The sequence below is a fragment of the Patagioenas fasciata genome, chromosome 2, assembly GCF_037038585.1.
Source record: "Patagioenas fasciata isolate bPatFas1 chromosome 2, bPatFas1.hap1, whole genome shotgun sequence".
Taxonomy (NCBI): domain Eukaryota; kingdom Metazoa; phylum Chordata; class Aves; order Columbiformes; family Columbidae; genus Patagioenas; species Patagioenas fasciata.
Window position 1 is genome coordinate 65,146,939 of NC_092521.1, and position 14,727 is coordinate 65,161,665.

At 37.1% G+C, this 14,727-nt stretch overlaps 1 protein-coding gene across 6 annotated transcripts in view; it reads left to right on the forward strand.

Moving 5' to 3' along the window:
* Positions 1-14,727, forward strand: part of INVS (inversin) — a 93,735-nt gene that overhangs the window by 39,558 nt on the left and 39,450 nt on the right. For 5 of the 6 annotated variants that reach the window (XM_065830726.2, XM_071804327.1, XM_065830727.2 and 2 more), the window contains 2 exons: positions 4,580-4,747; positions 11,028-11,208. In XM_065830726.2, coding sequence (XP_065686798.1) covers positions 4,580-4,747; positions 11,028-11,208 — 349 coding nt within the window. Of the gene's footprint in view, positions 1-4,579; positions 4,748-7,944; positions 8,068-11,027; positions 11,209-14,727 lie in introns of those variants that run through there. The other variant, XM_065830729.2, reaches the window with a different exon arrangement.

The window sequence follows — 14,727 nt, forward strand, 5'->3', positions numbered from 1 at the left end:
AGAGAAAATTCCTTTGGTGCTGAGCTGAATGCAGGTTTGCTGTTGGCAGACATCCTTTCTAACATTGGGTGATCAATGGTGGTAGGATCAACAGAGGTGTCCAGAGGTGTGACCTCTGGACCTCTCTCGCTCCCCCTCTTCAATGGGACAGATGGAGAAAATAAATTGAAAAACCTTGTGGTTTGACATAAGGACAGGAAGATTACTCACCAGTTCCTGTCATAGGCACAATAGACTGACTTAAAGAAAATGAGTTTCATTTGTTGCCATTCAAAATACTGTTGCATAGTGAGAAACAGAGACAGAACACCTTCAAACCACTACCACCCCTTTTATTCCTGGCTCAAATTTACTCCTTCATTTCCACTCCTTTACTTCCATCTGCAAGGGTGGTCCAAGGTTAAAAATATCCATAGGCTAAATCTCTCTGGTCAACTGTCCTTTTTTTCTGTATCTCTGTAAGCAAAAATGGTCAACTTTTAGAGTCCTCTAGTTGTACAGAACTTTTTGGCCTGGGATAGAATGTGATGCCATTTATTGAGAAGATTTTCTAACAGGGACAATAAAAAGTATCAAGTGGGTTTAAAAGAAAATATTGTTGTTGTTATCAATATTATTATTATTATTATTATTATTAAATTGACTGATTGGCAGCAGCAGATCTGCTATCAATGCACATACACTGTTGCTTCCATGAATGCATGGCTTAGTGAGAGGCATGTGATAATGAAGCCGATTGACATTCTAGCATGAGACTTTCATTTGAAACAGAGCACTGGTTTGTGAAACTGCAGACTTCCTCAGGAGAAAATGTAATCTTACATCTTCAGAGCTTTACATTACTACCTCCTTAGAAAAAAGTCCTTCAGACTAATTTTTTGCATCTGTAGCAACAACAGTTGCTTGAAAGGCCAGGAAATCTCCAGGTGACTTTCCAGGTACATCATATAGTGCATCTATCACCATGAGTTGTCTGATGCCCCTTTGCGAAGTCAAGTAATGCTCTACCACATCCATAACATGAACCTGCTTCAGAAGCACACTGACTTTGAAGAGCCTCAGGAGATAATCTACTGATGTTTGTGAGAAAGGACTGTCATTAAAATGACTAGCCAGAAGAGATGACAGATCTGAGAAGGAAACTTGTATGGTTCTTAACTGATTTACTATTCATACAGAAAGGGCTACCAATCTGCAGTAATAGCACACTAACCCATAAGAAGGAATAATTATTTAGCGTATAATAACTGTATTTTTTTAGTTGCTCAGATCACTGTGGTTCATAAGTTTGAGTGCTTAGCAATACTTGATTTAAAACTGGTGTTTTCACAGAGGTCTTGAACAAAACAGGTGCTCCTCTTGTCAGAATGCTTGATGCATGTTCTTTTTGGGAGCTGATCGCATTGCCTTTAGTAGACGGATTTCTAGTAACTATTGCGGACCAGTTTATCTGGAAATATCTGGTTTAAATTTCATGTGCTTGAGCAGTTTATGTATACTGAAACCTGAAAGAAACTTCTTTCAGAGAATCCAGAGATATGAATATTCCCTAAGCCCATTTTTTTCCTCCAAGGATATAGTAACAAAAAGTGAGACACTGTGAGTATATGTAGCAAAAAGACGGCCAAAAAACAATTATGTAACTACTGTTGGCAAGGTGGGCACGGTGTCAGCTAAGACAAGAACTGTCGCTGATGATGGAGGCTTTTTAAGCATTAAGCAGGAAGGCCTCCTTCCTACAATTTTTAAGTGATCTTGGAACTGGTGCAGAAAATCTCCCCACTGGGCACTAATCTAGCACTGATTTAAATGTAAGTGCCCTGATCAAGTGTATTTGGATCAGCTAATAATCAACATATCAACTTGGCAAGACTGGTGTTAGTGGAAGTCATCATTCCATATCTCATGTATATTTCATTCTACCACAAGAGGACATAGAGAAGGGGACTGGACTTGCTAGTGGTGTTACTGCTTACACTCTGAAATCCCTGTCTGATTTTATCATCTAGGAAGCAGGATAAGATAGCTGCAAGTCCAGCTTCCAAAAAATGAATCTTCTGTCCCCCCTGGATAACGGAGTTGAACCAGCCTGTGCCCTAGAAATCAGCTGGTTGCCTTCCAGGATATTCTAACATGTATCATGGAAACCATGGCTATCAGTACAACAGCCATTCTGGAGAGGTCATGCTGACTTCCTGACCATGTTAATTAATTAACAAAGGTACATGGTAACCAGCCAAAATCTTTTAGGAATGTTGTCTGCTGTTTAGCAGATTTCCAAGGCAGTATTAAAGCATTGCCAGATTTCCCACAAAACCCACTTTTATTCCAGTTTGTGTCATCAGTAGTCACAGTAGCAAAGATGGAATTTAGGTTGGTGAGAGATGGTCCAACAAGTTCGAACCTTTTGGGCACATATCTTATCTGTTTCCCTTACTGCAACTATGCACATCAAGATTGTCAAATATAATTCCTGAACATGTGAGAGAACAGCTGTCTTTTACATCTACTTCCATGTAGGCAACTGACTGAAAAGAAGGTTGTAGGTGAGAGAAAACAGTAAACCAAAACTACATTGGCCTCCTGGTAATCAAAAGTTTTTACTTTCATTGCAGCCTTCAGTTTCTAGCGATACTGGTCAGCTCCACTTAAGAAAAAACATTTCTTAACTTATTACAAATTTCTCCTGCTAGAAGCTTTTTCAGTTCAAATCCTGACAGACTGTAATGGTTTGAACATGCTTTATGATGCTAGGCAGTGTGTCATTGCACATGGTGGCAGTTATCAGACCTTTCCTTGCAGCCCCTCCAGTTATGTCTTTAAATGAACAATTTTCCAGTGAACTATCAAGTGGACAAAAATGTGTTATGTCACCGTGGTACAAAACTAACATCTTAAAGCAATAAACAAAAAATAGGCTTATTTTTGCCTTCCTACTTTACAGAGATGTTAAGGAAACAATGCTGAACTCATACGTACTCACTTTTCAAGGATGTTAATCCAGGGTATTGTCCCACAGCAGTTATTTCTCTCCATTTTCAAATCAAAGTGCCACATATTATTTTGCAGGGGCAGGGAGGGAAGTGAGATGGGGAATAAAATTAATTCTGTATCCTACAACCCTCTGCTACTCGGCAGTTGGGAGAGATGCGTCTGAGAAATAAAATACCCGTTAATATTTCACTGTTTAAAAAAGCCTCAGACATTGGTTTGCTTCTGTAATTATGAACATCAAGAATACCTATAAAAAGCCACTGGCAGTCAGGAATTAGCAATAGGAGCCTGGATTGTCTTTTGATGTTTTATTGGGTTACCATGGGTCGGTGGGCATTATATTCAGTAATATTCAGCCTCAGAATTCTGAGTGATCAAGGACAGTACAGAAAGTCAAAACCTTTGCTCAAGATGGATCCGAGTTCAGTCTCAGAATTCAGTGCCATCTTCCTCCAGTGGAGAGTCATCTTGTTTTGTTCTTCTTTATCCATTTATTCCAAGAGATTTCCAAATGTAAGAGGGACCAAACTACTTACAGCAGCTGTTCTGTAGTGCAGCTCTGGTACCTGCTTCAAATGATCATTCTAACTGGGACATGCAGGTCTGGAACTGCTGCATCCAATGTCATTGCCCTGTTGGCTGCCTGAGTAGCATGGACAGCATTCTCTTGCCATAGTCCAAGAAATCCTGATGTGAAGCAATGAATCTTCTACCAGAAATATGTATATTCCAAGCATAAGAGCTCCTCAGTTTAAGATGCTGTAGCTTAGATCTAATTGAGACCTCAGCAGCAAAGATGCCTGAGTATCTACTCTTACTTAGGCAGATGGGCCTCTGGTTCAGTTTTGGTTGAAGCCTGTTTTCCAGTGATTTTTTGTTGTCACCCACCCTAGGTACATGTGTTCCATTTTCTGTCAGTCCTCTTTGTAACAAAAGATGGCTCATTTACCCGTTGTTTAAAGCTGGTTTTACCCATGGTCCATCCCCTGTGCTCAGCACTGGTGGCACCACAAATGGAATGTTGTGTCTGTTTTTGGGTTGTCCAGTACAGTAAGGGCATGGACACTGAAGTACATCCAGTGAAGAGCCACAAAGGTGGTTAACAGATTGGAGCAACTGCCATCAAGGAGAGTCTGAGAGCTGCAAATGTTTAGCTTGAAGAAGAGACAGTTCAGGGGTGATTTTAGCTATGTGTATAAATACCTGATTGGAGGTGGTGAAGAAGATAGAGCCAGACTCTTCTGAGTGATCAGCAGTGAACAGACAAGAGGCAATGGGCACAAGTTGAAATATAATAAATTCTGTTTGAACCTGAGAAAATACACTTTGCTGCAAGGGAGGTAAAACACTAGAACAGGTTGTCTGGAGGGGTTGAATCTCTGTCTGTGGAGATAACTCAAAATCCGACTGGACAGTATCCTGATCACCCTGTTGACCATGCTTTGAGCAGAGGAGTTGGACTAGGTGATCTCTTTCTTTATGTGAAAATATATTTAAATCATATTTCAGGTTCTAACCAACTTTAATTTTCATGTTATGTTCATTTTTCAATGTGTTTGTAAAACTTGTGAATATTGTGTTCCAGCAAACTGCATTGCATTGGAGTGCTTACTACAATAACCCAGAGCATGTGAAACTTCTCATAAAACATGATTCAAATATTGGAATCCCTGATATTGAAGGAAAAATCCCACTTCACTGGGCAGCTAACAACAAGGACCCTAGTGCAGTTCACACAGTGAAATGTATTCTGGTAAGAAAGTCTTTTATATGTAGAACACTTTTTGTATTTATTATGTTACCTTGATAGAAATATTTGTTGTTCTCTTAAAATTTTTAATTTTAATCCACTGACTCTTTGAAAACGAAATAATTTGCTTTTCATAATATCCAGAATTTTGTAAGAAAATCTTAAAATGAGTTTTTCTGAGTTCTATGGATGAATGTCTGTGCTTTAGCTCATGGACTATGTATAGTCTCTTAATTAGTTTGATGTGTGTAGCTGTTCATTTGTGGGGGGAGGGAGGGTGGGGGGGGTTGCAAGTTCTAGTTAAAATGACCAGTCATATTACTCATCTCAGTTGCATCTCGCTGACTGATTTCTTTGTTGTGTGCCTTTTCTTCATTATTTGAAAGTTTAGTTAACTGTAGTGAAAAGTCTAATTTAATTTGGTCTTTTGAGTCAGAATTCTGGGAGATATTTGATCAATTATCAGTCAGACCATGATCAGTTTATTGAGAGACTTTCCAGACATTTTTCTGTACAGATTTAATAATTTTTCCTCAGTGGCCTATTTTCTCTTTCTGTAGTATTTCAGTTTCATTTTTTACATGGACAGTTCTAATGAGTGCAATGAAATCATGTGCTCAGCCTGATTTTTACCTTTTTATTCTGTGGAAATCTCTCAACTTCACTAACATGGAAAGATACAGAAATCCTAATATAATTTTTCTGTCATATTACAGCAATCTCTATGTCTTTGTCTTTGGAATGTCTTTTAGAACTAGACACATATTGATTGTAAGCTAACTACAATGACTTCTATGTCTGTTTGCCTGATTAGCTTGCAAGTTGAGAACTTTTGTGTGGCATATGAACATTAGCTTTGCTTTGCTTTAAATCACATTGATAGTCTTACAGTTACTGACACTTTTTTTTTTATTATAAAAATAGTTTTTGAGAGGTTTCCAGTATTAAATTATTGTGATATTGTTTCTGTATGACTTCTTTATATTCAAGAGATTTGTAATTCGGCCTCAGTAGTGAAATAGTTTGTCACAAAATTTCAGTTTATATGTACCATCTACTTTTCTGCCACACTAGAGAAAGTAGGTAAGGGTTGCTGAGAAGTAGGTAAGGGTTCTTATATTCAAATACAGACTTTTTCAAACACTAGATAGTCAAGGTAAATGTTTTTAAATTTGTGGTTGTCCCAGGCAACAGCCTAACATCTGCACAGCTGCTTACTCACTCCCCTCTTGCAAGACTGGGAGAAAATAGAAGGAAGCAAGAAGACTCATGAATGAAGATGATGACAGTTCAGTATGAAAAGCAGAAGCTGTATGCAAAAAAAAAAAAAAAAAAAGGGAATTTATTCAGTACTTCCGATCAGCAGGCAGATGTTGGCTACTCCCAGGAAGGTGGAAGAAGAGCTTCTGCAGGCTTAATTGCTGTTTGGGAAAACAAAAGGTGTAGCCATGAGCATCGCCCCTGCGTCCTCCTTTTCTTGAGTTTTTTTGGAGGAGTGTGATGTTACATGGTATGGGATATTGCTTGGGCCAATTCGGGTCAGCTCTCCCAGCTGCATGCCCTCCCAATCTCTTGCCCATCCCCAGCCCACTCACTGGAGGAAGCAGGGGAGCAGGACAGGGCAGGGCATGATCAAGAGAAATCCTTGGTGCTGTGCAAATGCTATTCAGTAGTAGCCAAAACACTGGTGTATTATCAACAATTCTAATCACAAATATGAAACCCAGCGCCATACCTGCTGCTGCAAGGAAAATTTACTCCCTCCCAGCCAGGCGCACTACAAAAGGTCAAGAATACTTGTCTCCTTACTGCAGGTGTTCTCAAAGATTCTCTTCAGGTAATACAGAACCATGATCACCTCCAGATTTTTTGGTTCTTTTTCTTTTACTCTGACAGAAGAGAGTATTCTTGATTCTATCTAGGCTTTTGCATGCATCCACTAAATTGTTTACATTCCAAATAGTTATACCTATATATGCTTGTTGATGGAGTGAGATAATAGCAAGTTTAAATGTAAAAGTAATTTAGCTTACAGAATATGCTGTCGAAGTTGATGTGACAGAAACATTACTTAGGTAATCAATCTGTTGACTGACTCTGTTGCTGAGTATAAGTACTTTTTTTTTTGATTGTGTTGCCTCTGAGTTTAGTTCTTTAGTAAGATCTCGTCTACTCTCCAGACTGAAGTGTTTTTCTTACTTGTCTTGATAGATACCTACCTAGCAGAGCTCACAATCTTCCCTCCCTTTCTTAGCTACTTTTTGCCATATTAACTCATTCCAGATCTATTGCCCAAGCATCACCTTTGATTCTCATTCCTCTCTAGGTCTTTACATCCAGTTTAACTATATAGTTCTTCACAGTCTTTCTGCATTATATTTCTAATGTAGGTACCCATATAGTTAAAATTTCTGTCATCTTGTGTCTTAACATACGTAATTGTATTTCTAATGTCATGAGACTATTGTCTTGGAGAGATAGCTGTGCAAAAGGTCTACACCTATGTGCCTCTGTTGCCTCTCCAATTTTTTAATTACATCCAACATGAACCATTTGTCTTTGCTTTCATGACAGAGTGCCATAAACTGTAAGGTGTGTGCCATTGCTCAGATAGCAGTTAGATATTGATATCTACAGCTGGTCGATCTGCATTGGCAGCCTTTGTTGCCTGCTGACTAAGTTATGAAAAACAACACTGCTGTTGTTTCTCTCATGTTATCTTTAGCACTCTGAAAAAATTCCCCCAGAAATTATTTTTCTCTAGTGTCCTACTCAGAATTCTACAGTGCTGCTTTATAAAAACTTGACAAAAGTTAAGCTGCTGGTTTTACTGAAAAAATAGCCATGTTTTTCTGTGCTCTGCCGTCTGGATGTGTCCATTTGTTGTCTCCTGTTTATAAATTCTTAAAATTAAGGGTCATCATTTTGTTTGATGTTTGTATAGCACTTAGCCCCTAGGGATTGTTAAAATAAGCAATAATGAAAAGAGCTCAACTGAATGCTGAAGTACGTTGGGTTTGACAGTTATGCACAAATTGGTTATATTTAATACTGAAATCCATAAAATACAGCAAAAACGGAACTCATGACATATTTAGAAAGTAAACGTGTGAAGTAGAGAGAAACTCTAATCTGGAGAGTCTCTCATGGTCAACTTCCTTTTCCACCTTTCCAGATTCAGAAGTGCTTGGTTACATGAAAAACGTTGGGAAGATTTAAGGAGAAAAGAACAGAAACAGAATAAGGTTCCATTAATATGATGGAAGCAACTGCTTAGTACTCTCTGTCTATTTTATATCTCTCCTCTTTATTTATTCTTCATGGTAAGAGACATGACATTTATTTATACGACACTTTCCATTGTTGCCTACAGTTCCATTGTTCTAATTGCTGCACAAAAATGCATAGCTTCTCTCCTGTGTATTGTGCTTAAAATATTACTATAGTACCACAGTTTAATTATAGCTAATTTTACACAAAAACCACTTTAAATCCAAAGAAATTATAGCCTTGAATGCAGGCAGGAGGAGGCCTAGAAAATTCTAGTTGAAGTGGCCAAAAATCACAAAACACCTGAGTACTTTTAGACCAGGATATAAACAGTGGCTTTGTCATTAAAATATTCTTTACCATTTTGCAAAAGTAACACTTTTGATTATGGGGGTATGTTCTAGGGAACATCAGTGACTTTGAGCCGTGAGTTTTAGGAGTTGTTTATTTAGTATGTTGTTTGTGCTTTTAAGAGACTTGAAAATTAGCTTTCCAGATTACATCAATAAGTTATAGGTAAAGTGAAGAAGCATTTTTTTTTCTTTTTAGTCTGTTCTTTTCGAACAAATTTACCTCTGATGTAGTTAGAATTTCAGTTATAATTTCTATGCCTAGCATCATTCATTTTTAGTCATTCTTAAAAGTGATTCTTATGAAGATCACATCTGAATTTTTGCAGTGGGCTCTATACTCCCCCTGCTGAGCTCTTTGTGTAGACAGAAAGTGAGCATATTAGCAGTTAGCTTTCTCTTGAGAATTATTAAAGCTAGAGAAGAGCATAAAACTTCACCTCTCACTGTAATGGCTCAGATAAATGCTTTTGAATGCTTATTAAAAGAAGTGTTATTCATGCTTTGATTATTGTGGTTTGTGCCTGCAACACTGTTAAATTTGATTCTGTTTTTAGTTGAGACTCACATCATTTTTTTGTGTTTTTAATGGATTATCTGTTAGATATTGTAATGAAGTGCAATATGTTTCAACTATGTTAATTTTTTTCTCTAGTAAAACACAGCTAACTACTGATATCTAAAACGGATGCAGTTTTTTAATATGAGAGACAGACAACTTTAATTAGCATTTGCAGACAGAATGCGAAGTATGTAAATGTTTAACTTTAGAAAACTTAAATTAATCAAATATTAGTAGGTTTAAGTTGACACTGTTAGAAAGTAAGAATACGAAGCAAAGAATCGGGGCATTGCAGATCTGAGGTTACTACTGCAGCATTAATTTAGACAAATTGCACTTAGGTAATGTGGTTAAATAAAACTTTAAACATATTTATTTTTTTATCTATTAAATAGAACATATAGAATATACAAGCTTTGTCAGTTAATAGACAGAAATCAACTTGAATTTCCTGACTTTCTGCTTCTTGATTTATTGTTCTCAATGTTAGATGTTTGTTTTCTTTGTAATAGCTACTGCATTTCAAATAATGCAAATTACAAGTGATTTTATGGCCTATTTGTGTACCTAGTGAAGTCAATGGGAAAAATTGCAATTAGTTTAGTGAGAAAGGGCTCAGGAACTTGCTTTAATTGTTAACAAGCTGCACTGACCACAGTTTGTCCCTCGTCTTTCACAAGTATATTGTAAGATATGGTGTGGCGCTTTGTTATTGGGAGGATTGTTTTTCTCAGTTCTCACAGGTTAAAATCTACTCTAGTGCTGGAAGTTAAAAACGTCTAGACTATATTCCTTTTTTTATTATTATTATTTTGTACAGGGTTCCCATGATTTCAGTGAATTTTTCTGCGTTGTTGGAGGTAGAACAGCAGACTTACTCCCTTGTCGAGGTTTTGATTGTGGGGTGACAATAAAACCGTGGCAGATGTATTGCTAACCCACTCTCCCCTGCCTTCCCCCTTCAGCCCTCCCCCCTTCCCACTAAGGACAAGCAATCGGGAGGGAAAAAAGGACAGAGAGAAGAGAGTTGGAAAAATTAAAAATGTTTTACTAATGCTACTGATAAAATAGAGGGAAATAATACAAAATATACAAAACCAATCTTGAAAGTCCCGACAACTGCTCCGGCAGATGAAGGGCGCCGGCACCCGAAGTCCTGGACTGGACTCTGCAGCCAACCGGAACTGGATTCAATCTGTCACTAGGGCTCAGTTCGCAGGGATGACTAGCAAGGTTCTCTCCTAATGTCGGCCATAAGGAAAAAGGGACGAGATCCTCGTTATCTCCCACTTTTATATGCAGTATTCACATGAATGGGATGTTATACTCAGTTGGTCAGTTCCTTGGTGACCTGTTTCTCGTTGCCCCTCTCACGAGAGGTGCATCCATCCTTATCAATAAGTTTGCATTCCATTGCTAGGTTTACCAAAACATGTGTCTGATTTTCCAGGAAAATGCAGCTAATATGAAGGCTTTAGCTGACAGGCAAATTCACTAAAAGAGAAACCTGTTTTTTAACAAAACCAGGACATCCCTATAGTTTATTCAAGCTCTTGTTTTAACATTTGGCTTCTGCTCTAGATGTTTGGTGTCCTATATCCTGAGTTAATATTGTTTTATTGTTTACCATCTTATTTAGAGATAACTTCACTTCACTGAAAAAAAAAGAGGTTATGGTTTGTATTTTGTGGGAAATTTTGTGAGAGGAAATTATCATAATATGAAACTATATAGCTAGGGGACTTATATGAAAAATAATTTAGTGTATTTTTAAAGATGATGTAATGAAAAGTCAAGTTATATCTATTAGTGCCTATATTATGTTAACCGCTTGCACAACACTCTGGTAAAACTAGAGGCTATGTACCAAAAATTAGGTCTTGTACAATAAGTATGAAAAAGATTCCATAAGAAATACTTGAAAATAGCCTATACTGTAACACAAGTATATATTTGTAGAGCTATATTCTACTGAACAAGGACAGTTTATCTCCTTACAATAAGACTCAAAAATCCATGAAGAGTATACAGTTTTTCTCTTGAACTTAAATATTTTTTTAAAATTTTGTTGGTTTTTTGTTTGTTTGTTTGTTTTTTAAAGGAAGCTGCACCTACAGAATCTCTGCTTAACTGGCAAGACTACGAAGGACGAACTCCCCTTCATTTTGCTGTTGCTGATGGGAATGTAGCAGTTGTTGATGTCCTGACCTCCTATGAAGGCTGCAATGTGACATCTTATGACAACTTATTCCGAACTCCCCTTCACTGGGCAGCCTTACTTGGTAAAGTGGACAGCGCTGAAGTCATTTAATAATTAATTGGCTGTGGTGTTTAATCTTTGTCTCTGATTTTTGTGTAATTCCGGGCTGGCATTATGCTAACTACTCTCTTAGAAAAATAATAGTTTCTGCTAGACCAGGATTAGAAGTTTGTGTGTAGACTGTTTTGTTGTGGGGTGTTTTTGGTTTTGGGGTGGGGTTTTTTTGTTGTTTTGTGGCTTTTTGTTTTGTTTTTGTTCATTGGTTTGTTTTGTTTGGTGGTTGTTGTTGTTGCTTGGGGTTTTTTAGCTTCAGATTCTCCGAAGCACTGTAAAACACATTACTTCAGCAAGCTACATGTGGTCGTGATTTAGGAACAGTTATACCATGTTGAGATGTTCTTGCATATGTAGCTTTGTTCATAGGTAAAAGAATAACAGCTGGTGCTCTAGAGCAGTGGTGTCTGAAATGTATGTAAGACAATCCATTGGGGTGCATGATAAAAATATCAGAACTTTTGAAAGTTTTTTATCTGAAGAAATATGACACTTTACTAATAATATATGGATTGATGCCAACACCCTCACTTGGTCCATATGTAAGATGATCACAGGTGCCTGAGGGAAGTGCCTGTTCCACAAGGCAGGGGCTGACAGTGGCATCATCACTCCCTTGTTCACTTTCAGCTGATTGTGATGTACTGCAGTTTACATGTGCCTAGTTTTGTGGATTTATGGATGATTTTACAGAGTTTTTACTACACTAGCCCTTACAAAATAGGCAAGTGACTTAAAATATTCCTGCAAAGAAACTACAGGTAATCTAATAATGCCAGCAGAAGTGAGCAACAAGAAGATGGCAGAGCTGCACTTCTACTCCTAGTACAAGCTCTTCATCAGACACGTTAAAATCTAATCAGATCTGACAAGAAATTTTATTCAGATAAAGTTTTTGTTCTGTTCAGATTGCTACCCTGAGAATCAGATGCTCTGTAAATTGCAACCCTACATGTGTGAATTCTGCATGGTTTGGTTTTACAGGTTACAAAACTTGATCTTTGCAAAACAGGTAAAAACCTGATTAAATATAAATACTCTAAACACACGGAAATGCAACTCATAAAATGATGGGCACAAAAATAATACTATTTAGAAAACTGACCTCCTGTTTTCCATTCTCCTATGTGCAAGGAGCTAAAAATAAACACCATGTAATGGATAGAAAGAATTAATCTTCAAACACTCTCTCTCCCCTTTTAACAGGCTTCATCCCCATGACCCTTTGGGACACTGCAGACAAAGAATGCCAATAAAAGAATCAGATTACCCACTGAAGCGATTTAATGCAGCTCCAGTGACAATATACACATAGTTTGATTATGTTTATTTTTTTTCTTAGAAAAAGAAAAAAAAAGGAAGAAAAAGAAAAAAAAAAGAAAAAAAAAAAAGAAAAAAGTGTTCTCAGATTTGCATTCAAGTAGGGATATCAAACTTTTACAGAGAAATTGTGAAACATTTCAAGTGTCATAGGATCCATCTCCCAAATAAATAGTCATTATCACTTGGTTCTGTCCAAGACTCAAAATTTGTTGTGTTTCGAAATTATATTTAAGAGAGCAATTTTGTTTTTTGGAAAAATTCATTGTCTAACCAATGTGGAATAAAGGGGGAAGATGTGCCAAGACATCCAGAGTCCTTTGTGAACTTGATGGGGTCTCTAGGTGGCACATGCCCATGGGAAACTTCTGATTGGTAAATCATTATTAATTTTTAGGGTTCTGTTTGAAGTTAGATACTGGGTGCTGTATATAAATCTCAAATTGTCTAAACTGTTATTAAATGGGTTAAGAGTCGTTTTTAAGTAGTGCATGGATATTAAAGGTGATAGGATACATGTGACTGCATCTTAGGGCATTGTTGTTCCTGTTAACTTTTGTATAAATAAAAGTCTCAGCCAAGTTACATCTGTTCTAAATAAAAGTACTACAGAAATGACAATTCTTGACCTCAAGAATTAATGTCTAAATGAGATCTGTCTTTGCAACAACTTAATCACTGTTGCACACAATATGTTTCAACTCCCTCAAACCTTCTCTCATAGATAATTTAGATAGACCTGTCCTGATTACAGTTACCCTTTTTCTAGTTCTAGATCCTGAAAGTTCAGGCAACTTTTTTTTTAATTCAGACCCAGTACTTCTATGTTTTCCCTGCTAGGTTTGCACTCAGAACCAACTTCTTCCAGTGCGCCTCCATTCACTTCTTACAGTGCTGAGATGGGAAGAGTATAGCAACATTGCATCCCCTCTTTTTAGTGTTTCTCTGGTGGGGAGGGACAGTGTTGTGATGTTCTGGGTCCAGACTTGTCTTAATCATTGAAAGAGGAGCTTTTCTGTAAACCCTAAAACCCCTAGGAAAAAAAAAATACCCACATATCTGTTCATCTTTTTTGACTCAAGTTGACTGTTTTCTCTTGTTTCTGATACGTCTGTACATATGAAGTCTGAAAGTGCCATTCCACAAAAGAAGGTTTGCCTGCTCCTCCATCTCTTAGGTTTTGAAAAGCTACATACCACAACTGTAACACAGCTTCATTCTGTAATTGTTGGTGTTTTCATTTAAAAAAAGCCTACTGATAGTTGAAAGGTTTAGCTATTTTTTCCATTTATTCTAAGCTAATTCAGGTCAACTCTGCAAAAGTAACAAGCTGCAAAATTGATTGCTTTCCCTACATGCAAGATACTGGGAGATTTCTCCTCTAAAATCAGAATATTTTTGTGTGATTTATGCCTTATAGTATCTCTTAAAATACCAGATCTTTAAGGTATTCTGTAAGCTGCCTATGCCTACAAAAGAAAGCATATGAAAGGGTCAGTTGACTTTATTGGCAATATACTATATTGTGTCTTTGTTTTCCTGTCTGTGAAGTGGATATAAAGTTTACCCACTCCCTCAAAAATGTGATTTTAATAAAAGAATATCCTAATCTGTTTTGATGGAATGAGTTGTGTGTGTAAGTTCGTTGTTTATTGCAGATATAGCAGCTGGCAGTAGACTGGCCTTCAGATTTCTTTATACATCTTCAGTTGAAATTTTGATTGAATAAAACCTAAGTAAAGAATTTACGCTTAATTTCTGTAAAACAATTTGGTATAGGGTGAAACTGTAGTTAGTGTTGTTTTAGCTACCTTTTAATGTAGATGGACAAATGCTCCACATCAGTCTATGCTCACTTTACTGCTTCTAACTGACCTCTCACTCAAATGTAGCATCTCGGCTGAATTATCAGAAGCTTTTTCTAGAACTATTCAACTGACTCATTGCACTGTTAATATCACAGTTATGTGACCAGCTACTGCTGGTTTCTTTGTTTAGGGAAGTGCTCTAGTGATTTATTTTAAAAGAAATAGAAAATCTTTCCACATGCTCCTATTCATAGGTCATTCTGATTTACAGACGCCCCTCAAAAATAAGGATACAGGCTGTGGAAGTGGGACACTATTCTGTCTTACATTTAGACTATAATGGCTACAACACAAACATA